The sequence below is a fragment of the Trachypithecus francoisi genome, unplaced genomic scaffold (assembly GCF_009764315.1).
Source record: "Trachypithecus francoisi isolate TF-2019V2 unplaced genomic scaffold, Tfra_2.0 Lachesis_group11, whole genome shotgun sequence".
Taxonomy (NCBI): Eukaryota; Metazoa; Chordata; class Mammalia; order Primates; family Cercopithecidae; genus Trachypithecus; species Trachypithecus francoisi.
The window spans coordinates 28,280,040-28,305,174 of NW_022681456.1; the positions used below are offsets into that span (position 1 = coordinate 28,280,040).

General features: G+C 43.5%; 1 protein-coding gene across 2 annotated transcripts; it reads right to left on the minus strand.

The window, feature by feature from the left end:
• Window positions 1–566: 566 nt before the first annotated feature.
• On the minus strand, window positions 567–16,638 carry CUNH12orf45 (chromosome unknown C12orf45 homolog). Of its 2 annotated transcripts, none has more exons than XM_033220815.1 (4): window positions 16,570–16,638; window positions 9,013–9,099; window positions 4,437–4,573; window positions 567–809 (listed from the first exon to the last, which is right to left on the minus strand). In XM_033220815.1, exons 1-4 carry the CDS (start codon window positions 16,601–16,603, stop codon window positions 591–593), a joined length of 477 nt encoding a protein of 158 aa, XP_033076706.1. In that variant the 5' UTR covers window positions 16,604–16,638; the 3' UTR covers window positions 567–590. The 2 variants fall into 2 exon arrangements, with proteins under 2 accessions (XP_033076706.1, XP_033076705.1); XM_033220814.1 differs by lacking the exon at window positions 16,570–16,638 and adding an exon at window positions 11,377–11,535.
• Between the last annotated feature and the right edge of the window lie 8,497 nt (window positions 16,639–25,135).

The following is a 25,135-nucleotide window of genomic DNA, read 5'->3' on the forward strand; positions in this document are numbered from 1 at the left end:
CATTATAATGGTGATGGAGAGTGGCATCAACGCCTAAGGTTTTGGTCAATCTCTTCAAGATCCAGAGACTGACAAAAAGGAAACTGTTAAATAAGCAGAAGGCCATTACTAACTGCAATCATGAACACACCAAAACCTAACTCAGGAGTGTATTTTTATAGCAAATCGCCAAGTTCAGCCAATCACAAACAGCCAAGCCTCAGCCCATCAGACGAGGCAGCCTTAGGTCTCCTTAGATCAGACCATACCTATGGGACATGAGGCAGCCTTAGGTCTCCTCTTTGCCTTATTTAGGCAAACACCTAGCTGTAACCCATCAAGTTATTTCTGTACTCTACTTCTGTGTTCAGCTGATAGAAGCACACTTTCCATGCTGTAGAGTGGAGGTCTCTGAACCCCTTTCAGTTTACAATGCTACCTAACTCATGAATCATTCTTTGATCAAATAAACTCTGTCAAATTTAATTTGTCTAAAGTTTTTAACACATAAAAGCACTATAGGTGCCTAAAAAGCAAGAGTCAGTGAATCATTCTTTTTCACAGAATTTGCAGACATATGTCACCTGTTTCTTTTCAGAACATTTATTTGACTATTTCTTTTTTTTACTTGCTGGACTGTCCAAAACTTCAATCTTGCCTTTTCCACCTTCAGAATTGGGAAGCTTAATGTTATCTACGGTGACTTCAGATGTGATGCTGTCATCTTCGTCCTCTGATTCTGAACTGTTCTCTGAACTGTCTTGTGAACTCTCTTCTGAACTGTCCGCTTCTTTTGAATCCGACTGATTCATCTCAAACAAAGCCACATCCTGCAAAAAGTAGTGGGCAGGAAATCTATTTCAGAGCAATTCCTTTTTTTTTTTTTTTTTTTTTGAGGCGGAGTCTCGCTCTGTCGCCCGGACTGGAGTGCAGTGGCCAGATCTCAGTCAGAGCAATTCCTTAAAAAGTCATAACAGCCGGGCGCGGTGGCTCAAGCCTGTAATCCCAGCACTTTGGGAGGCCGAGGCGGGCGGATCACAAGGTCAGGAGATCGAGACCATCCTGGCTAACCCGGGGAAACCCTGTCTCTACTAAAAAATACAAAAAACTAGCCGGGCGAGGTGGCAGGCGCCTGTAGTCCCAGCTACTCGGGAGGCTGAGGCAGGAGAATGGCGTGAACCCGGGAGGCAGAGCTTGCAGTGAGCTGAGATCTGGCCAGTGCACTCCAGCTTGGGTGACAGAGCGAGACTCTGTCTCAAAAAAAAAAAAAAAAAAAGTCATAATAAAACAATATTGAGAATAACCAATACTCAGCAAAAATATTGAAACATAAAGGATAAGAATTTTTTTTTTTGAGACAGTTTTGCTCTGCTGCCCAGACTGGAGTGCAGTGGCGTGATCTCAGCTCACTGCCACCTCCGCCTCCTGGGCTTAAGTGATTCTTGCACCTTTCAGCCTTCTAAGTAGCTGGGACTACAGGTGTGCCCCACCACATCCAGCTAATTTTTATATTTTTAGTAGAGATGGGATTTCACCCTGTTGGCCAGGTTGGTCTTGAACTCCTGACCTCAAATGATCCACTGCCTTGCCCTCCCAAAATGTTGCAATTACAGGTGTGAGACAGCACACCAGGCCACAAGGATAAGAAACATTTTTAATACAACGTGGCTCTTTTATACTTTTAGTTGCCAGGATCTGTCATAATGATGATTTACATTTACGATAAGTGTCTAAAATATCTGCTACGGTCTAATTCTATATACCCTAAACACATTCAACAACATTCATTCTGCAAATACTAACATGAGTTAGGCACTACACTAGGTACCAGAGACTCAACAACAAAAAAATCAAAACAAACCCCTCCCTTTGGTGAAATTTACATTTTCAGGCAGAGACTCGTAAATTACAACCTGCAGGCCAAATCCTGCCCACTGCCTACTTTTGTTCAACTCACAAAGTAGGAATGTTTTTTCTATTTTTTTTTTTTTTTTTTTGAGACGGAGTCTCGCTCTGCCGCCCAGGCTGGAGTGCAGTGGCCGGATCTCAGCTCACTGCAAGCTCCGCCTCCCGGGTTCACGCCATTCTCCTGCCTCAGCCTCCCGAGTAGCTGGGACTACAGGCGCCCGCCACGTCGCCCGGCTAGTTTTTTTGTATTTTTAGTAGAGACGGGGTTTCACCATGTTAGCCAGGATGGTCTTGATCTTCTGACCTCGTGATCCGCCCGTCTCGGCCTCCCAAAGTGCTGGGATTACAGGCTTGAGCCACCGCGCCCGGCCTGTTTTTTCTATTTTTAAGTGGTTGGGGGGAAGAAATTAAAACACTGCTATTCACAAAAGGTGAAAATTATATGAAATTCTCATTTCAGCACCCATACACAGTGACACACTGCTCTAATTGAGCCAGTAAGAGATCACTCAGGGCCTTCCGTTGGAACTGTTGAGAGAGAAATCTTTCTGAGTTGCTGAATCTAAGGCTGAAGCTGCTGATAAACTGGCGAACTGCCACAGGTGGGGGAAGAGCATGCTCTAGATTAGGCCAACACTAGGAAGCAGAACCAAGAGACAGAGCGGCTGACCTCTGAGGACACTGAGCACCCAGATCCAGGTGCACCTGAAATCACCACCCCTGGAGTTTTTTTCCCCCAATAAAATGTTTTCCCCTTGCTTATTCATGTATGTATTGTCAACGGCTGCTTTCACACTATGACAGCAGCGTTGACAGTAAGCCCCACAGAACCTAATGTATTTACTATCTGGCCTCTTACAGAAACATTTGTTGACTCTTGTTCCAGAGGCGAAAGAAAGGCAATAAACAAATACATATAAAGCATAATGTAGGATTGTGAAAATATGGAAAAATAAAGCAGGATAAAGTAATAATAGAGCTATCGGGGAAGACCTCTCGATCAGGTGACAAATGAAAAGAGACAGAGGGAGTCGAAATGGAGAAATCTAGGGAAAAGCATTCTACCTGAGAAAACCACAGGGGAGAAGATCGGGTACAGTGAGACTGGTGCTAGAGGGCAGTAAATGAAGAGGACTATGTAGGAGATAAGGTCAGACAGAGCAGCAGTGCCCAATCTCTTTGACACCAGGGACCGGTTTTGTGGAAAATTCTTCCACGGATCTTGGCAGGGATGTTTTTGGAATGAAACTGTTCCACCTCAGATCATCAGGCATTAGAATCTCATAAGGAGCACACAACCTAGATTCCTTACATGCACAGTTCATAATAGGGTTCATGCTCCTATGAGAATCTAATGCTGCTGCTGATCTGACAGGAGGCAGAACTCAGGTGGTAATGCACGCTCACCCACCACTCACCTTCTGCTGTGCAACCTGCTTCCTAACAGGCCACAGACCAGTACCAGTCCACAGCCTGGGGGTTGGGAACCTCTGAGATAAGAGAACTGCAGGCAGGATCATCTGGGCCCGTTGAAGGACTTAATTTATTTGAAACATGATGGGAAGCCCCCAGGTCCCAAACTGTGTGAAGAACAGACCCCGGGGAAGAAACAGTGAACGCAGGAAAACCTCTTAAGAAATTGCTGCAATACTCCAAAGGAGAGACCATAATTACCTGGGCCAAGAAAGGTCCAAAGGAACAGCAGAGGTTGTACAAAGTGGTTAGATTTGGGATATATCCTGGAGGGAGAGCTGACCAGATTGGCTAATGAATTAGATATTATTAACAATTGTCAGCCGGGCGCGGTGGCTCAAGCCTGTAATCCCAGCACTTTGGGAGGCCGAGACGGGCGGATCACGAGGTCAGGAGATCGAGACCATCCTGGCTAACACTGTGAAACCCCGTCTCTACTAAAAATACAAAAACTAGCCGGGCGAGGTGGCGGGCGCCTGTAGTCCCAGCTACTCCGGAGGCTGAGGCAGGAGAATGGCGTAAACCCGGGAGGCGGAGCTTGCAGTGAGCTGAGATCCGGCCACTGCACTCCAGTCCGGGCGACAGAGCGAGACTCCACCTCAAAAAACAAAAAAACAAAAAAACAACAAAAAAAATTGTCTCAGCTCTGTCCAGACACAGATATTATAAAGGGAATTCCAGTGCAGAAACAAGATATGAGTATAAACTGAGAGAACATTTTTACACATAGCTTATGTAATCAGTTGCTCTCTTCTACACATCATTTATTTGTGCATACTCAATAAATCAGACTATGATTACCTCTTTTGGGGCTTGGACAGAAAAAAAAATCCAGTTAGGACATTGAGTAGATTAATGCTTCAGAATAGCAAATATAGCATTTGACTTGGAAAAAAAAAAAACCTTCCTGTGACATCATATGACTAAATCATAAAATGACTATGTACCTATACAACATTGGCAACATGAGTTAACACCAGGAAAATAAAAAATTGAAAATAAAATAGAAAAGTTCTCTTCTTCTTAGGTGACAAGCAGAATAGTAATTTCACCATATGAAAACAAAGCATAATTACCATTTGTATAACTTTACCATGAGGCCCATCAATGTTTTCAATATTGAAACGACCAGGTGGTGCAGCTGCCATTTCTTTTCTTAGCTTTTCATTTGCCCGTGCCATCTGTGGGAGAAAGGTCTGCACCTGGTCCAATACTGTGAAAAGTAAATACAGCATATCAACATTTATGCCAGTAAATTCTGAAACCTAGGATTTCCTATAAACACTTCTGAATTGCTGGGCGCGGTGGCTCAAGCCTGTAATCCCAGCACTTTGGGAGGCCGAGACGGGCGGATCACGAGGTCAGGAGATCGAGACCATCCTGGCTAACACGGTGAAACCCCGTCTCTACTAAAAACTACAAAAAACTAGCCGGGCGAGGTGGCGGCGCCTGTAGTCCCAGCTACCCGGGAGGCTGAGGCAGGAGAATGGCGTGAACCCGGGAGGCCGAGCTTGCAGTGAGCTGAGATCCGGCCACTGCACTCCAGCCTGGGCGACAGAGCGAGACTCCGTCTCAAAAAAAAAAAAAAAAAACACTTCTGAATTGAGTATTAATAATAGCAACCATAATTACGTATCTTTTAGTTCCCTTCATTTAAAAACCCTCCATCCTCTTCTGAATAAAGCAGTAGGACTACACAATCCAGCAATTAATTGTTTCTCAAATGTTTTGTTTCTCATATATTCCCAGGACTGTAAACTCCTAGAAGGCTGGCATTCAATGAATAGTAACTAAATAGGGAGGCGGTGTGACTTAACAGTTAAGAGCACCAGTTTCTGAGGCTTTAGGGTAAGACTGACTAGGTATGTACAGAATCCTAGTTTTACCTCTATCTGAATTACCCTGGGCCAGTTAATTAAGTAGTGGTTATTTCTGCCTACCCAACATCTGTTCCCCTTCTTCTGCTAATATAACCCTTGCTTTCCTTTTAAGCTGGTGTCACTCTTGGTCACTCTTGCCCCTTACCCCATGCCTACATTCTCCACATCCTTGGCCACTGTACCGTGCTTTAGTGGCATCACAGTGACACGCTGCTCTAGTCGGACCAATAAGAGATTACTCGGGACCTTTTGTTGAACTGTTGAGAGGGCAATCTTTCTGAGTGAATGACTGAGTTGGCTGAATATAAGGTTGAAGCTGCTGATAAACTGGCAACTCGCCACACGTGGGGGAAGAGTATGCTCTAGATTAGCCCAATGCCTAGGAAAGCAGAACTAAGAGACAGAGTGGCTGACCTCTGAGGACACTGAGCACCTGGATCCAGATGCACCTGAAATTACTGCACCTGGAGTACTTTTTCCCCCAATAAAAAGAGCTAACATAATTTCTTTTTCTGCTTAAGGCAATCTGAGCTGGATTTTAGCCATTTGCAACCAAGAATCCTAATTAATACATTTAATTCTACCACTTGAAACCTCAGTGTACTAATCTATAAAAAGGGAGTGATAACTGTCAGTCATTGTGCCAAATACAGAGCAGTCAACAAATATGAGTATTTTCTCTCTCAAAAGAGGCCCAGCACATAACCATGCATATAACAAGCTCTGAGAACTTACGTAACTGCTATGGCTACCTAACAGATGACTACAATGTCCAGCGGAAGGAAGAAGAAAAGAAAATAGCGGCCAAGGTCAAGTAGACGACCGCTATTTGTAAACGAAGGTGCTGGAAGAACTGCCTAAGAGCATGTACACAAATACAGCCCCACACAATAGGGAATGTTAGCTCTCATTCCCCTTCAGATACACAGAAAGAGAAATTACTAATACAAATAAAAGGTATTTTTCGGCCGGGCGCGGTGGCTCAAGCCTGTAATCCCAGCACTTTGGGAGGCCGAGACGGGCGGATCACGAGGTCAGAAGATCGAGACCATCCTGGCTAACACGGTGAAACCCCGTCTCTACTTAAAAATACAAAAAACTAGCCGGGCGAGGTGGCGGGCGCCTGTAGTCCCAGCTACTCGGGAGGCTGAGGCAGGAGAATGGCGTAAACCCGGGAGGCGGAGCTTGCAGTGAGCTGAGATCCGGCCACTGCACTCCAGCCTGGGTGGCAGAGCAAGACTCCGTCTCAAAAAAAAAAAAAAAAAAGGTATTTTTCTGTCCTTAGATTTAAATCTATTGCTACAGACAGAAAATCTGGTCCCGCTTTTGTTTCCAACTAATGAATCAAGTAGAGCAAAACAAGTACCAAAATGTGTGGCCTGAACCCTGATCCTCAGAAGCCAAACAATTCCACCATACTCTAGCAGAGTATATGCTGAACGCTGAGGCTAGTCCAGTGGTACTTCTTCTAAATTAAATAATATCCAACACATGACACCATAATATTAAAAATGTCCAGCATCAGGCCGGGCGTGGTGGCTCAAGCCTGTAATCCCAGCACTTTGGGAGGCCGAGGCGGGCGGATCACGAGGTCAGGAGATCGAGACCATCCTGGCTAACACGGTGAAACCCCGTCTCTACTAAAAAGTACAAAAAACTAGCCGGACGAGGTGGCGGGCGCCTGTAGTCTCAGCTACTCGGGAGGCTGAGGCTGGAGAATGGCGTAAACCCGGGAGGCGGAGCTTGCAGTGAGCTGAGATCCGGCCACTGCACTCCAGCCTGGGCGACAGAGCGAAACTCCGTCTCAAAAAAGAAAAAAAAAAAAAAAAAAAAGAAGAATAGTGAACTCAAGGAAATCAGCAATAGAAGCTATCCAAATTGAAACACACAAAACATAAGACCCAAACAAACAATGAATGAGCTGTGGGACAACCCCAACTGGCAAAATTAGGTGTAACTGGAGTTCCTTCAGGAGAGGCGAGACAGGAGCAAGCAACAACATCCGTAAAAATTTCCCAAATTTGATAAAAATTATAAACTCATAGATCCAGTAAGTTCAACAAACCCAAGCTCAAGACTCACAAAGAAAACTACAAAGGGCACATCACCATAAAATCAGTAAAAACCAGTAATGAAGACAATCTTAAAGGCAGCCAGAGAAGAAAAAGAAACACCATATTCATGACACAAATTGACAGTAGACACGGGCATCAGAAACAATGCCACTGAAAAGAAAGTGTAGTGATGTCTTTAAAGTACTGGAGAAAAAAGAAAAAGCAAAAACCCACACTGTCAGCCTAGAATTCTAAATCCATTAAAGCTTCTTCCAAAAACGGAAAGCAAAATAAAGACTTTCTCAGACACACAGGGCTGGTAAGTCTATCACCAACAGAGCTGCACTATCAAGAATGATGTTTACAATGAAAAACCTGATTTTTTAAATGTGCTGAAGATTTGAACAGGCCCTTTACCAAAGACATACAAACAGTGACACATGGAAAGATGCTCAACATTATTAGCCATTATAAACAAATTAAGATCACAATGTGATACCACTATATCCACACTAGAATAGTTAAAATTAAAAAGGCCACACCACATTTTGGTTAGGATATGCAGCGACTAAACTCTCATCCCTTGCTGGTGGAAATGCAAAATGGCAATTTCTTCTTCGTTAAAAAAACAATTCACACCTTCCATATACCTGCAATTCCACTCCTAGGTAAGGAACCCCTCAAAACAAAAACCTATGTCCACAAAAACTGGTTTTTGGATGGACAGCCACCATGTGGTCATTTTAGCTATTGTAGATTTAGTGCTACAGTAATAATGCTAGTTAAATTCTCCTTTCAGAGTACTCACGATTTCTTAGTTTATTGATGTGATACCTTCATGCTTATTTACATTGTTTTTATTGAAATTTTTTGCCTTTTTTTTTTAACATTAAGAGTGAATTAGAGAGGCCGGGCGCGGTGGCTCAAGCCTGTAATCCCAGCACTTTGGGAGGCCGAGACGGGCGGATCACGAGGTCAGGAGATCGAGACCATCCTGGCTAACACGGTGAAACCCCGTCTCTACTAAAAATACAAAAAACTAGCCGGGCGAGGTGGCGGCGCCTGTAGTCCCAGCTACTCGGGAGGCTGAGGCAGGAGAATGGCGGGAACCCGGGAGGCGGAGCTTGCAGTGAGCTGAGATCCGGCCACTGCACTCCAGCCTGGGCGACAGAGCGAGACTCCGCCTCAAAAAAAAAAAAAAAAAAAAAAAAAAGAGTGAATTAGAGAGAGGGCATTCATGTAATACTTAAAGTCTGAGTGTGGGACATACTTATGAATGTTCACTACAGCAACACTACAGAATAATTAATAAAGAGAATTGGCCATTATGCCGTATTCTAAGTAATATTTATCATTTAAATAATTGTGTCCAATTCAATGGGATGTGGTTGTGGTTTTCCATCCATATATATTAAGTGTGAAGCTCAGTAACCTTTAAAAAAATTTGCCATGGAGATTAACAATTGTTTTTGACTTCCCAAAATTCATCCAACAAGCAGGTTTTCACGAAAAAGCTACCCTCTTAAGGTAGAGAAATAATGTAAGAAATCCTATCCTGTGTACCGACTTTATCATGTAAATCCCAAGTAAGGCTTGTTCCACTGGACTATCTGTGGTTTGATACCTGACCATGAAGGCAGAGACCATCCCGACAAATAACAGCTTAATTAGACAAAACTCAGCATTAGAGAGCGTGAGAGAGGGAAAGAGGTACTTACAGGGACTCCTCTCTATCCGAACTGTTTGAAGAGAGGAGGTCTTCCTGGACTTAGTTTGGGAGTTGATGAGCAACCTGTCCCATATACCTGAAAATACAGACACACAAACACCCTTAATTTACTACTGCATAAAAAAGCAAAGGCCCATCAGTAAGCCTCTCACACGACCAGTCTTTAAGTCTTGACTGTTCACACACCCCAAGATTTTTTTTTTAAAGCGGCACTCCAAGCTCCACTACAACATTTTAATTATTTATGTACAGACACCTCTCCTTTCTTACATCTGTCTCATTCACCTCTAACACCAATGCCAGGTAATAAATGCACACTAATCTGCACTTTTCTGGATCAGAAATTCATCAGTAGACCAGCGTGGGTCTGCAATGACAGAATGGAGGAAGCTACAGAGCATAACAATGGTTAAGTGAAGCCAGAAATGGTTCCTAGTTGTGTAACAGTGGGCCACTCACCTGATCTCCAAGCATTTGTTTCTTCATTAGTAAAACACGCTTGCCTGGTATTTTCCCTTCCCTGAAGATGTTCAACCCAAGAAAAACAGCCTTTTGGCGATTTTGTCACCCACTCTACCTTTTCACCCTCATCTCTCACTACTCAAATCATCCCAACCCTCTACTCCGTCAGAGTTCCAAGAGGGGAACTTACAAAACTCAAGGCTTTGCACACCCTATTTCTAATACCCAGAAAATCCCTTAACTCTCTGGTTAAAAAACATATCAGCAAAGCAGAGCGCAACAAACATCCATTGAATGCCTACTACTGAAGGCTACTGGATTCGAGATCAGAGCACAGACTCTGGAGCCAGACTACTTGAATTCAAGTCCCAGTTTTGCTATTTTCTAGCCACATAATCTCCAGAAAGTAAATTACCTGTATGATAAATCATGTCTCAGGTTCCTTAACTATGAAACAGAGATAACAGATTTTCTGCAAAGGGTTGTTGTGAGGAGTAGATGAGTTAGTTCCTGGGGCATACATAGTAAGGACTACATAAGCTTTGGCTATCATTATTGTACTTCCTTCGTAATCTCTGGGTTCTCATAAAACCCTTCTACAAGCTAGTATTTACTGACAACATGTCCAAGCCTTTTTACGCATTCTCCTCCTAACAAAAATTCTACAGGCAATACTACTTTTTTTTTATTTTTTTATTTTTTTTGGAGACGGAGTCTAGCTCTGTCGCCCAGGCTGGAGTGCAGTGGCACGATCCTGGCTCACTGCAAGCTCCGCCTCCCGGGTTTACGCCATTCTCCTGCCTCAGCCTCCCGAGTAGCTGGGACTACAGGCGCCCGCCTCGTCGCCCGGCTAGTTTTTTGTATTTTTTAGTAGAGACGGGGTTTCACCGTGTAGACCAGGATGGTCTCGATCTCCTGACCTCGTGATCCACCCGTCTCGACCTCCCAAAGTGCTGGGATTACAGGCAATACTACTACCACCATTTTCCAAATGCAAAAACTGAGGCTTAGGGAATGAAAATAACTCTAAGTCCCACCAGTTAATTACTAGTGGAGCTGGGATTCGAATTTTTTTTTTTTTTTGAGGCGGAGTCTCGCTCTGTCGCCCGGACTGGAGTGCAGTGGCCGGATCTCAGCTCACTGCAAGCTCCGCCTCCCGGGTTTACGCCATTCTTCTGCCTCAGCCTCCTGAGTAGCTGGGACTACAGGCGCCCGCCACCTCGCCCGGCTCGTTTTTGTATTTTTAGTAGAGATGGGGTTTCACCGTGTTAGCCAGGATGGTCTCGATCTCCTGATCTCGTGATCCACCCATCTCGGCCTCCCAAAGTGCTGGGATTACAGGCTTGAGCCACCGCGCCCGGCCGGGATTCGAATTTATGCTTTTAAAGTCTACCTATAGTGTCTGAAATGCTGTGTGGATTTCCTGGATGTATGTCTTCCTGTACAAGACAGCAACACTAAGGGGTGGTCGGTTTGGGTGTAAGGGAGGAAGGGACTGTTAGCATAATATTACTCCGCTTCCCCCTACCAGCTAACTGCTCTGACCCAGGCAGCCAGACCAAAAGCCCTCCCTTCTCCAAAAGAGTTCGAGAGCGTCCCAGCTTCCAGTGCAGGGTAGGTGCCTAGCAGCGGCGCCTGGCAGGATGGGCGCTCACTACCTTGCAGAATGGGAACCACTACCTGGGGCAACCGTTCCGGGCCCGCAGCCGGGTGCCCGCCCCAAAGCCCCCACCCCTGCCGCCAGCAAAGCACGCCGGAATCCCGCAGCAGTCCCCGGGGCTCCCCTCGAGCGTACGGAGCCCGGGCAGCAAGTCACCGGCTCCCGGGCTGCACCGGCCGCGCCTCCTCCGCCGCACGTGTGCGGCCCATGCCTCTGTCACCCGTCCGTCACCTCCGCGGCCGTCGCTTCCCGCCGTCAGCAGCTCCTTGGACACTGGGACTCCTGAGGAGTCCCGGGTGGGCGACAAGCAACTCGGGTTACCCTGGGACTTGTCATGGACCTCCATGCTTCCCTCAAGCCTGCACTCTAAGGCCCGGATGCAGGAAAGAGGCTCGGGTAAGGGGGCGGGGCGAGGGCCGCGATTGGAGGAAACTGCGGCGGGCGGAGTAAGGAGCGGAGAGAGAGGCGGGGTGAGCTTGGTGCAGGCGGGAGGCTGCGCCGGAGCTGGGGCCATTCATACCTCTGGAATAAAGTAAGGTTCGGACTCTGTCATTAAAAAAAAAAGAGCTGGCTCGATTTCGCCTAATTCGGGCATAAAGAGCATAACATTAGGCTGCCCTCCTCTTTATCCTTTTTTATTAAATTTATTTTTTAATTGGTGAAAAAACACGTAACAAAATCTACCATCTTAACCATTTTTAGTTGTACAATTCAGTGGTGGCAGACCTCTGGGTCATTTTCATCATGCAAAACTGAAACTATACCCATTTACCCCTACTCCAGTCCCTTGGTAACCACCATTCTACTTTCTTTCTTTCTTTCTTTTTGAAACAGCCTTGCTCTGTCGCCCAGGCTGGTGCCTCAACCTCCCGAGTAGCTGAGGTTACAGGTGCACACTACCACGCCCGGCTTATTTTTGTATTTTTGTGTAGAGACGGGTTTTCACCGTGTTGACTGGGCTGGTCTTGGTTTCCTGACCTCAGGAGATCCACCCACCTTGGCCTCCCAAAGTGCTGGGATTACAGGCGTGAGCCATCATGCCCGGCCACCGTCGTTCTCCTTTCTGTTACTATGAGCTTGACTACTTCAGATACATTATGTAGGTGGAATCACACAGTACTTCTCTTTTTGTGACTAATTTCACTTAAAATTATACCCTCAAGGTTTAGACATGTTGTATCACATAACAGGATTCTCTTTTTTTTAAGCCTGAATAATATGCCATTGTATGTATATACCACATTTTCTTTTCTTTTCCCTTTTCTTTCTTTCTTTCTTTCTTTCTTTCTTTCTTTCTTTCTTTCTTTCTATTATACTTTAAGTTCTCGGGTACATGTGCACAACGTGCAGGTTTGTTACATATGTATACATGTGCCATGTTGGTGTGCTGCACCCATTAACTCATCATTTACATTAGGTATATCTCCTAATGCTATCCCTCCCCCCCTCCCCCTACCCCACAACAGGCCCCAGTGTGTGATGTTCCCCTTCCTGTGTCCAAGTGTTCTCATTGTTCAATTCCCACCTATGAGTGAGAACATGCGGTGTTTGGTTTTCTGTTCTTGCGATAGTTTGCTGAGAATGATGGTTTCCAGCTGCATCCCTGTCCCTACAAAGGACATGAACTCATCCTTTTTTTATGGCTGCATAGTATTCCATGGTGTATATGTCCACATTTTCTTAATCCAGTCTGTCATTGATGGACATTTGGGTTGGTTCCAAGTCTTTGCTATTGTGAATAGTGCCGCAATAAACATACGTGTGTATGTGTCTTTATAGCAGCATGACTTATAATCCTTTGGGTATATAGCCAGTAATGGGATGGCTGGGTCAAATGGTATTTCTAGTTCTAGATCCGCACATTTTCTTACCATTGATCTCTCAGCAGGTGTGCAGGTTGCTTCCACCTCGTGGTCATTGTGAACAATGCTGCAATGAACATGGTTGTACAAATATCTCTTAGAGACCCTGCTTTTCACTGCTTTGGGATACATACCCAGACGTGAGATTACTGGATAATAGGGTAATTCTACTTTGTAGCTTTTTGAGAAGCCTCCATATAGTTTTTCATAGTGGCTGTACCATTTTACATTCCCACAGTGCACAAGAGTTCCGATTTCTCCACAGCCTTGTCAATATTTCCTTTTTCTGTGTGGTTGCTTCTTTCTTTTTGACAGTGGGCATCCCAGTAGGTGTGAAGTGATATCTTGAAGTTTTGATTTGCATTTCTCTAATGATTTAGTGATGCTGAACATCTTTTCATGGGCTTGTTGGCCATTTATGTATTTTCTTTGGAGAAATGACTATTCAACTCCTTTACCCATTTTTAAAATCTGGTTATTTGTGTTTTTGTTGTTGAGTTATAGGAGTTCTTTATATGTTCTGGATATTAACCCTTTATTGGATATATGATTTACAAATATTTTCTCCCATTCTGTAGGCTGCCTTTTCACTCTGTTGTTTCCTTTCCTCTTTGTTAAGTCTTTATTGACCTCCTGCAGTATGTCCAGACCCCTCTTACATAGGATTCAAAGCAGAAGCAGCAGAAATCTTGGACCAATCTTTTCTGCTTATTTCTGACAGAGCAGAGGCTCCAGAGTCAGCCTGGAGTGGATTAAATCCAGTGTCATATTATTCATATAGTAGTTGTGACTTTGGGCAGATCACTCCCTGAGCTTCTGTCCTTCTCTGTAGAATCAGGAACATAATACTTCCTGGGGATGTTATAAGGAATAAAAGAGAAAAGGAGTAAAATGTATGTAATGGCACTTGTGATACAGAATGACTGGGCTCCCAGCTAAACCCCACTCTAAAGCATGGAACTGTGGCCCTAAGTGACAATAGCTGACCCCATTTTTCACTCAAATGTTGCCTTTTTAGCCCACCATGTCCCTATCCTGTGCCCATAAAAAGACTTCATCTGGAAGAGCAATATAAATGGCTAAGTGTTGGGGATACAAGCAGAGACTACAGATAGATGCGGTCAACTTCAGATGGTGTGGCTTCAGGGAAAGATCACCTTCCTCCCCCACCATCCCCTTTCCAACTCCCCATTCCATTGAGAGCCACATCCATTGCCCAAGAAAATCCTCCACATATACTACCCTTCGATCCATTCATGTGACCTGATTCTTTCTGGACACCAGACAAGAACCCATGAGGGCAGGGGCTGGGACATTGCTCCAGAGCCCACACACAGCCTGCTCTCACCAGAGAGGAGTGACTGGTCAGTTCCAGCATTCATATTTTCGCTCTGGTTCCTGACTCACTTGCACGCTCCCTCTCGTGAGTAGTGGCAAGCAGCAGGCTGAGTGAAATGAGCCATTCCAGTTCCTGCCCATGAAGGGGGTCAAGGTCAAGGGAATAATCCCATCTCACTGGTGGCAGCATTATTATGATCATCATAATAAAATAACACTGTATTATACCAAGTTATAAAAGCTAGGCCTTAAGAATTATGAGAGAAATAACAATAGGCACTGAGGAAGAAAACACTGATTAATGCATTTTAAAAGTTATTTCACTATCTTCCTACTTCCAGTTAAAACCTATTAAGTCGGCCGGGCGTCGTGGCTCAAGCCTGTAATCCCAGCACTTTGGGAGGCCGAGAAGGGCAGATCACGAGGTCAGGAGATCGAGACCATCCTGGCTAACACGGTGAAACCCCGTCTCTACTAAAAATACAAAAACTAGCCGGGCGAGGTGGCGGGCGCCTGTAGTCCCAGCTACTCGGGAGGCTGAGGCAGGAGAATGGTGTAAACCTGGGAGTCAGAGCTTGCAGTGAGCTGAGATCCGGCCACTGCACTCCAGTCCGGGCGACAGAGCGAGACTCCGCCTCAAAAAAACAAAACAAAACAAAACAAAACAAAACAAAAACCTATTAAGTCTCCTACTTCCAGTTAAAACCTATTAAATCTAGAGATCCTTTGCATTCCCAGCACTGAGCTTGTAATAGGTACACAGTTAATGATTAATCTGTGTTTGACGAATGAAAGAACAAAAAGAAGATGAACAAATGAATAATTGTTAATTAACTGTTTTATTGATTGACCACCTCGACAAACCTGGATTCTAGCCACTGGAAATGTCCTCAAATCACTTTTCTGAATTGTTGGTTGAGATCTGAAGTATCCCACAGGTACAGCGCCATGCAAAATGAATGGGGCTGTTCTTGCATTGCTATAAGGAAATAGCCAAGACTGGGAAATTTATAAATAAAAGAGGTTAATTGGCTCACCATTCTGTAGATTGTAGAGTAAACATGATGCTAGCATCTGCTAAGCTTCTTGGTGGGAGCTTCAGGAAACCAACAATCATGGTAGAAGGCAAAGGGGGAGCAGGCACATCACAAGGCCAGAGCAGGAGCAAGAAAGACTGAGCAAGGTGGCCAGACGTGGTGCAGTGCAAGATTTGGGCAGGGATACACATCCAAACTATATCAACACTGCTAGTTTGTAAGAATAGCTTAGAAATGAGAAATGAAGACATTCATATCTTGCCAAGATAGTGTAGAAAATGCACTGGCAGAATTTAGTCACCCTTCCAGAAAATTATGTTGTTAACTAAAAGAGCAGTTTTGTAAAATATGAAGGTGAATATAAAACATAGTTTTTCTACTTCTAATCTCTTTGAAAGATAATTGAGTGTTTAAAGCAAAAAATATGTATCATGGGGTTTATAACAAATATAGAAGCAAAATGTATGGCAAGAATAGCACAGAAAACGGAGGTGGTAAATGGAAATATACGTTGTAAGGATCTTATATTTTATGTGAAGTGTTTTTAGTAGGGTTTGAAAATAGATGGTGATAAGTTAAAATTTTACATTGTAAATACTAGAGCAACTACAAAAAAATTTAAAAAGATGGATATCGAATCAGCCAATAGTGAAGATAAAATGGAGCCATAGGCCAGGCGCGTTTGCTCACGCCTGTAATACTAGCACTTTGGGAGGCCGAGGTGGGCAGATTGCCTGAGCTCAGGAATTCAAGACCAGCCTGGGCAACCTGGTGAAACCCTGTTTCTACTAAAAATACAAAAAATTAGCTGGGCATGGTGGCATGCACCTGTAGTCCCAGCTACTTGGGAGGCTGAGGCAGGAGAATTGCTTGAACCTGGGAGTAAAAAAAAAAAAGGAGCCATAAAATATATTCAATTAATCCAAAAGAAAGCAACATAAAAAACAAAGAGGAACAAAGAACATTTGGGACAAATAGAAAACAAATAACGTCATAGTACAGGTAAGCTATACCCATTTCAGTAATGACATTAGATGTAAATTGGTGTCTTCCTTCATCTGGGCTGCTATAACAAAATGCCATAAACTGGGAAGCTTATAAATAAAAGAAATTTATTTCTCACAGTTCTGGAGGCTGGAAGTGCAAGACCAAAGTACAAGGAGATTTGGTTTTTGGTGAGGACTCACACTCTGATTCATAGATGGCCCCTTCTTGCTGCATTCTCAGATGGCAGAAGGGACAAGGCAGCTTTATTAAGGGCATCATCCCATTCATAAGGGTTCTACCTTTATGACCTAATCACGTCCTTAAGTTCCCATGTCTTATGTCATCATCTTGGCAGTTAGGATTGTAACATATGAACTTTGAGAGGACACAAATATTCAGACCATAGCAATTATTCTAAGACGTAAAGCAAAAAAAATTGACAGACTAGATAAAACAAAACCCAACTGTCGGCTGTCTGCAAGAAATTTGCTTTAACTGGAGAGATACGGTTAGGTTAAAAGTGAAGTGATTTAAACAGATAAACTGTGCAAATACTAAACAAAAATAAAGCTGAAGTAGCTATATTGCTATCAGACAAAATAGATTTCAAAACAATATTACCAAGGATAAAAAGGGACTTTTCATAATGATAAAGAGATACACTTGTCATGATGATATAACAATAATTGTGTTTGCACCTAATAACAGACCTTTTTTTTTTGAGGCGGAGTCTTGTTCTGTCGCCCAGGCTGGAGTGCAGTGGCCGGATCTCAGCTCACTGCAAGCTCCGCCTCCCAGGTTTATGTCATTCTCCTGCCTCAGCCTCCCAAGTAGCTGGGACTACAGGCGCCCGCCATACCTCGCCCGGCTAGTTTTTTGTATTTTTAGTAGCGATGGGGTTTCACTGTGTTCACCAGGATGGTCTCGATCTCCTGACCTTGTGATCCGCCCGTCTCGGCCTCCCAAAGTGCTGGGATTACAGGATTGAGCCACCGCACCCGGCCATCTTTTTTTTTTTTTTTTGAGATGGAGTCTCACTCTGTCTCCCAGCCTGGAGTGCAGTGGCGCGATCTCCGCTCACTGCAAGCTCAGTTGCCTCCCGGGTTCACGCCATTCTCCTGCCTCAGCCTCCCGAGAAGCTGGGACTACAGGCGCCCGCCACCACGCCCGGCTAATTTTTTTTGTATTTTTAGTAGAGACGAGGTTTCACCATGTTCGCCAGGATGGTTTCGATCTCCTGACCTCGTGATCCGCCTGCCTCGGCCTCCCAAAGTGCTGGGATTACAGGCGTGAGCCACCACGCCCGGCATAACAGAGCTTTATAAAATAAGAAGCAAAAACTAATAGAACTAAAAGGAGAAATAGACAAATATTATATTACTTTTGGAGATTTCAACACTCTTCTCTCAGAAATTAGTATAGAACAAGTAGACATAAAACCAATAAGTATGAAGAAGACTTACTATCAACCAACTTAACCTAACTGACATACAGACCCTGCAACAGCAGAATATACGTTGTTTGAACTGTTTACAGCAATCAATAACATAGATCATATGCAAGGCCATAAAACAAGTCAAAAAACATGAAAATAACTGAAATAATACAGAGTTATCTGATGTTAACTAAGCTTAAATAATACAGAGTTACCTGATCTTAACTAAGCTAGAAATCAATAACAAAAAGATATTTTGACAACCTCCAAATATTTGCAAATTAAATCATTCAGTTCTAAAAAAACTCATGAGTCAAATAAAAAATACAGGGGAAGTTATAAAATATTTTGAGCAAAATTAAAATGAAAACACAAAATATCAAAGTTTGTGTGATAAAGCAAAAGCAGTGCAAAGAGGAAAATTTATAGCATTAAATGCTTATATTTAAAAAGAAAATCTCAAAAATGTATCTAAGCTTCAGCATTAACTAGACAGAAAAGAGCAAATTGAATTCAAAGCAAGTAGAAGGAAGAGAATAATAAAGAGTAGACTAAAATAAGAAATAAACACAATAGAAAAATATTTTTAAAAAACCCAAAACTGACTATTTGGAAAAAAAATCTGTAAATTGATAAACTGTATCCGGACTAATCAGGAAAAAAAAAAAAAGAGAGAGAGAGAGGACACAAATTATCAGTTAAAAAAAAAAATGAGGCCGGGCACGGTGGCTCAAGCCTGTAATCCCAGCACTTTGGGAGGCCGAGACAGGCGGATCACGAGGTCAGGAGATCGAGACCATCCTGGCTAACACGGTGAAACCCCATCTCTACTAAAAATACAAAAACTAGCCGGGCGAGGTGGCGGGCGCCTGTGGTCCCAGCTACTCAGGAGGCTGAGGCAGGAGAATGGCGTGAACCCGGGAGGTGGAGCTTGCAGTGAGCTGAGATCCGGCCACTGCACTCCAGTCCGGGCGACAGAGCGAGACTCCGCCTCAAAAAAAAAAAAAAAAAAAAAAGAAAGAGGAATATTATTACAAATTCAGCACACATCAAAAGGATAAGAGAATATTCTGAAAAATTTTAGCAAAAATTTTTAATTTAGATGACACATAAATTCTATGCAAGACACAAACTGCCACAATTCATTCAAGAAATATAGGTAACCTGAATAGCCCCATATCTTCTATTAAAAATTTCATATTTGAAAATCTTCTCAGAAAGAAAACATCAGCCACAACACTGATATGTTTTTTTGTTTTTTTTGAGACGGAGTCTCGCTCTGTCACCCAGGCTGGAGTGCAGTGGCCGGATCTCAGCTCACTGCAAGCTCCGCCTCCCGGGTTTATGCCATTCTCCTGCCTCAGCCTCCCGGGTAGCTGGGACTACAGGCGCCCGCCACCTCGCCCGGCTAGTTTTTTGTAGTTTTTAGTAGAGACGGGGTTTCACCGTGTTAGCCAGGATGGTCTCGATCTCCTGACCTCGTGATCCGCCCGTCTCGGCCTCCCAAAGTGCTGGGATTACAGGCTTGAGCCACCGCGCCCGGCCAACACTGATATGTTAAAGGAAACTTTTAGGAAAGAAATAATGGAGGTTCTACATAAACTCATCCAGAGAATAAAAGAAATGATTACACTTCCCAGCTCATTTTATGAGGTGAGCTTGATATTAAAATCAGACAAAGACATTACGGGAAAGTATAGATCAATATTCCTTATCATAGATGCAAAAATTCTTAAAAAAACTTTAGTTTGTTAAATAAATTTCTTTATGTATAAAAAAGATAATATATTGTTACCAAGCATAATTATCCAGGAAATGGAAGGTTGTTTTAACTTTAGAAAACCTATCAGTGTGATTTATCCTAATAGCAGACTGAGGCAAAAAAAACTAAGTCACCATCTCAGTAGACGCAAAAAAGCTTTTGACAAAATTCAATACCTATTCATGATAAAAAGCTCTCTGCAAACTAGTAGTAGAGGAGAATTTCCATAACCCAATAAAGGACATCTATGAGAAATCAACAGCTAATATCATAAATATTTTTCCTCTAATTTTGAGAATAAGGCAAAGAAGTCCATTCTCGCCACCTCTACTTATCAATTAACTAGAGTTCTTTACTGCTGCAATAAGGCAAGAAAAAGAATAAAAGGCATAAAGATTGGAAAGAAGGGATTATAACTGTTTTTATTCACAAATGAGATAATCATCTATATAGAAAATCCTAAGGTTTATCAGTTTTATTTTTTTTTCCAAAGTTCCAGATACAAAAAATATTAGAATTAATAAATAAATATGGGAAGGTAGCATGATATGAAATCAATATACATAATCAACCATTTTTCTATATGCTAACAAGCAATGGGAAATTAAAATAATTTTATTCACAGTATAAACAAAATACATAGGGATAGAATTATCAAAATATATGAAAGATGATTACAGTGAAAACTGTAAGAGCTTGGTTGAAGAATTAAAGAACAGCTAAATAGAGTTGTATACCATGTTAATGGGTCAGAAAACTCATTACTGTTAAGATGTCAATTCACCTCAAATTAACAGGCCCAATGCAGTCTAGTCAAAATCTCAGCAAGCTGTTTTGTAAAAATTGAGAAAATTGATTTAAAATTTATATGAAAATGAAAAGAACTTTCATTTATATGAAAATGAAAAGGCAAAACATTTCTGACAGAGAAGAATAAAGTTGTAGGATATAACACTGTCTGGTTTGAAAACATATTATAAAAATAACAAGAGTCAAAACAGAGTGGTATTGGTGTAAAGACACACTATTAGACTAGTGGAACAGCATAGAAATCCAAGAAATCGGTCTACACAGGTATAGTTAATTGATTTTTGATATAGGTATCAAGATAATATAATTGGGAAAAGGTACTCTTTTTAATAAATGGTCTTGGAATAATTGGATCCATATGCAAAATAATGAACCTTGATTCTTACCTCACACCAGAAATGTAATTTAAATCTAAAAGGATCAGAAAGGCAAACTTGAGCTAAAAGTATAAAACTTCTAGAAAAAAAGAGAAAATATTTGTAACCTTCATTCAGGCAGAACTTTCTTAGATAAAACATGCTACTATCCTTTCAAAATTCATAGGTTGAAATCCTGACTGCCACTGTGATGGTACTAAGAGACGGGGCCTTTAGAGGTGACTAGGTCATGAGGACAGAGCTCTCATGGATAGATTATTGTCTTTATAAAAGAAGCCCCAGAGAGCAATCTTGCCCCTTCCACCAAGTGAGGATGCAGCAAGAAGGAGCCATCTATGAACCTGAGAGCAAGCTCTTCCTCACCAGATACCAAATCTCCCAGTGTCTTGATCTTGGACTTCCCAGCTTCCAGAAATGTTAAGAAATAAATTTCTACTTTTTGGTCATCAGGAAAGTCTGAGTCCTGTCCTCTCACCCGCCTCCCTGGACACCATGAACTTCACCACTCGCTCCACCTTCTCCAACAACTACCGGTCCCTGGGCTCTGTCCAGGCGCCCAGCTACGGTGCCTGGCCAGTCAGCAGCATGGTCAGCGTCTATGTAGGCACCAGGGGCTCTGGTTCCTGGATTTCCATATCCTCCTTGACCAGCTTTTGGGCGGCATGGGGTCCGGGGGCCTGGCCACGGGGATGGTTGGGGGTCTGTCAGGAATGGGAGGCATCCAGAATGAGAAGGAGACCATGCAAAGCCTGAATGACTGCCTGGCCTCTTACCTGTACAGAGCAAAGAGCCTGGAGACCAAGAACCAGAAGCTGGACAGTAAAATCCAGGAGCACCTGGAGAAGAAGGGACCCCAGGTCAGAGACTGGAGCCATTACTTCGAGACCATTGAGGACCTGAGGGCTCAGATCTTTGCAAATACTGTGGACAATGCCTGCATCGTTCTGCAGATCGACAATGTCTGTCTTGCTGCTGAAGATTTTAGGGTCAAGTATGAGACAGAGCTGGCCATGGCCCATGACATCCATAGACTCCGCAAGGTCATTGATGACACCAGTGTCACTCGGCCACAGCTGGAGACGGATCGAGGCTCTCAAGGAGGAGATGCTATTCATGAAGAAGAACCACGCAGAGGAAGTAAAAGGCCTACAAGCCCAGATTGCCAGCTCTGGGTTGACCATGGAGGTAGATGCCCCCAAATCTCAGGACCTCGCCAAGATCATGGCAGACATTTGGGACCAATATGATGAGCTGGCTTGGAAGAACCAAGAGGAACTGGAAAATACTGGTCTCAGAAGAATGAGGAGAGCACCAAAGTGGTCACCACGCAGTCTGCCAAGGTTGGAGCTGCTGAGATGACGCTCACAGAGCTGAGATGTGCAGTCCATTCCTTGGATATTGACCTGGACTCCATGAGAAATCTGAAAGTCAGCTTGGAGGACAGCCTGAGGGAGGTGGAGGCCCGCCACACCCTGCAGATGGAGAAACTCAACGGGATCCTGCTGCACCTGGAGTCAGAGCTGGCACAGACCCTGGCAGAGGGATAGCGCCAGGCCCAGGAGTACGAGGCCCTGCTGAACATCAAGGTCAAGCTGGAGGCTGAGATTGCCACCTGCCACCGCCTGCTGGAAGATGGCGAGGAGTTCAATCTTGGTGATGCCCTGGACAGCAACAACTCCATGGTGGATGGCAAAGTGTTGTCTGAGATGAAGGACACCAAAGTTATCTGAGGCACTAATCCAGCAGAAGGCAGAGTACCCTTTGGGGAGCAGGAGGAAAATAAAAAGTTCGGAGGTAAAAAAAAAAAAGAAAAAAAGAAATAAATTTCTATTTTTTGTAGTCCATCCAGGTTATAGTAATTTGTTACAGCAGCCGGAATGGAATAAGACAAGACATAAAAGTTATCATCATACACGAAAAATGGATACATTTTCTCCAGCAAAATTAAAATCTTTTGCTCTTGAAAGATGCTACTCTAAATGAAAAGATAAGCCAAGATTGGGAGAATATATTTTCAAAACCTACATCTAATGAAATACAGGCAAGCACCGCACAGTAACATTTCAGTTGACAGTGGACCATATATTCAAAGGTGTTTTCATATGATTATAACACCATTTTTTACTGTACCTTCTGTATGTTTAGATATGTTTAGATACACAAATACCATTGTGTTACAATTGCCTGCAGTATTCAGTCCAGTAACATGCTGCACATGCTCCTGGGTTTGTAGCCTAGGAGTAATAGGTTACATGGTATAGCCTAGATATGCAGTAGGCTATAGCATCTAGGTTTATGCAATTATGCTCTCCCATGTTCACATGACAAAATCAACTAACAGCACATTTCTCAGAATGTATCCACATTGTTAAATGATGCATGACTGTACTTGCATCTGAAAAATATAAACACTATTACAATTCAGTATTAAGAAGACGAATGATCCAATAAAAATGGGCAGAAAAGCTCAATAGATCTACGTCATCAAGAAGGCATACAGGCCGGGCGCGTTGGCTCAAGCCTGTAATCCCAGCACTTTGGGAGGCCGAGATGGGCGGATCACGAGGTCAGGAGATCGAGACCATCCTGGCTAACACGGTGAAACCCCGTCTCTACTAAAAATACAAAAAAAAACTAGCTGGGCGAGGTGGCGGGCGCCTGTAGTCCCAGCTACTCGGGAGGCTGAGGCAGGAGAATGGCGTAAACCTAGGAGGCGGAGCTTGCAGTGAGCTGAGATCTGGCCACTGCACTCCAGTCCGGGCGACAGAGTGAGACTCCGCCTCAAAAAAAAAAAAAAAAAAAAAAAGAAGGCATACAAATGTAAAATAAATAGAAAGAGGTGTAACATCATTGATCATTATAAAAATGCAAATTAAAGCTACAATGAGAAAACACTACATTTCTATTAGAATGGCTAAAACTAAAAAGATTAGAAATACCTTGTTGGTTAGGATGTGGGGCAATTCAGTGGTTTTCAGCTGTGAGTCATTTTGCCCTAAAGGACATTTGACAATTCCTGGAGACATTGTTGGGCATCGCAGTCAGCAGGGAGCTACTGGCATCTAATGCATAGAGGTCCGGGATGCAGCTATACATTCTACAAAGCAAAGCACAGCTTCCAGAACAAAGAATTATCTGGCCCAAAGTTTCAATAGTGCCAAGGTTAAGAAACCTTGAAACTGGGAACTCTTATACCTTGTGGGAGGGAAAATGAAATAGTATAACCATGTGGGAAAAGAGGTTAGCAGTTTCTTATAAATGTACGTGTACCTTATGACACAGCAATTCCATCCCTAGGTATTTGTCATATGGCAGTCTCCAGCATAGGCTCCAGTGATCCCATCTCCTGGTATTTATGTCCTTATGTAATCTCTTTCTCTTGAGTGTAGACTAAATATAGTGAATTGCTTCTAATGAATAGAATATAGTAAAAGTAATGGGGTGTTACATCTGAAATTAGACTACAAAGAGACTTTGACTTCTGTTTTTGCTGCTTTCTGTCACTCTGAGAGAAGCCAGCTGGCGTATTGTGAGTTACCTTGTGTGAGTTCTACATGGCAAGGAACTGAGATTGGCCTCCAGCCAATACCCAAGGCAGAACTGAGACTTTCAGTTCAATGCCCACAAGGAACTGAATCCTGTCAGTTCCTTGTATGAGTTTATTGCGTAAGAGAGCTTGGAGGCAGGTCCTTACCTGGTGAAGCCGTTTCTGTTTTTTTGTTTTGTTCTGTTTTTCTTGAGACAGAGTCTCACTCTGTCTTCCAGGCGGAGTACAGTGGCATGATTTCGGCTCACTGCAACCTCCCACCTCCCAGGCTCAAATGATCCTCCCACCTCAGCCTCCCCAGTAGTTGGGACTACAGGCACATGCCAACTATGCCTGACTGATTTTTTAATTTGTTGTAGAAGTGAGGTCTCACATTGCTGCCCAGGCTGGTCTCAAACTCCTGGACTCAAGCTATCCTCCTGCCTCTGCCTCCCAAAGTGCTGGGACTACAGGCGTGAGCCAAACCTGGTTGAGCCTTTCAATGAAACTACAGCTCTACCAACAGCTTGACTGCAACCTCTTGAGAGACCTTGAACCAGAGTCACCCAGTTATGGTGGTGAGCATTTTACAGTAGAATTGACGCTAAACAATGGGAATAACTTTGAAAGAATAGTGTTTAATGGGCCGGGCGCCATGGCTCATGCCTGTAATCCCAGCACTTTAGGAGGCCAAGGCGGGTACATCACCTGAGGTCAGGAGTTCGAGACCAGCCTGGCCAACATGGTGAAACCCCATCTCTACTAAAAATATAAAAACTAGCTGGGTGTGGTGGTGGGCGCCTGCAATCCCAGATACTTGGGAGGCTGAGGCAGGGGAATTGCTTGAACCCAGGAG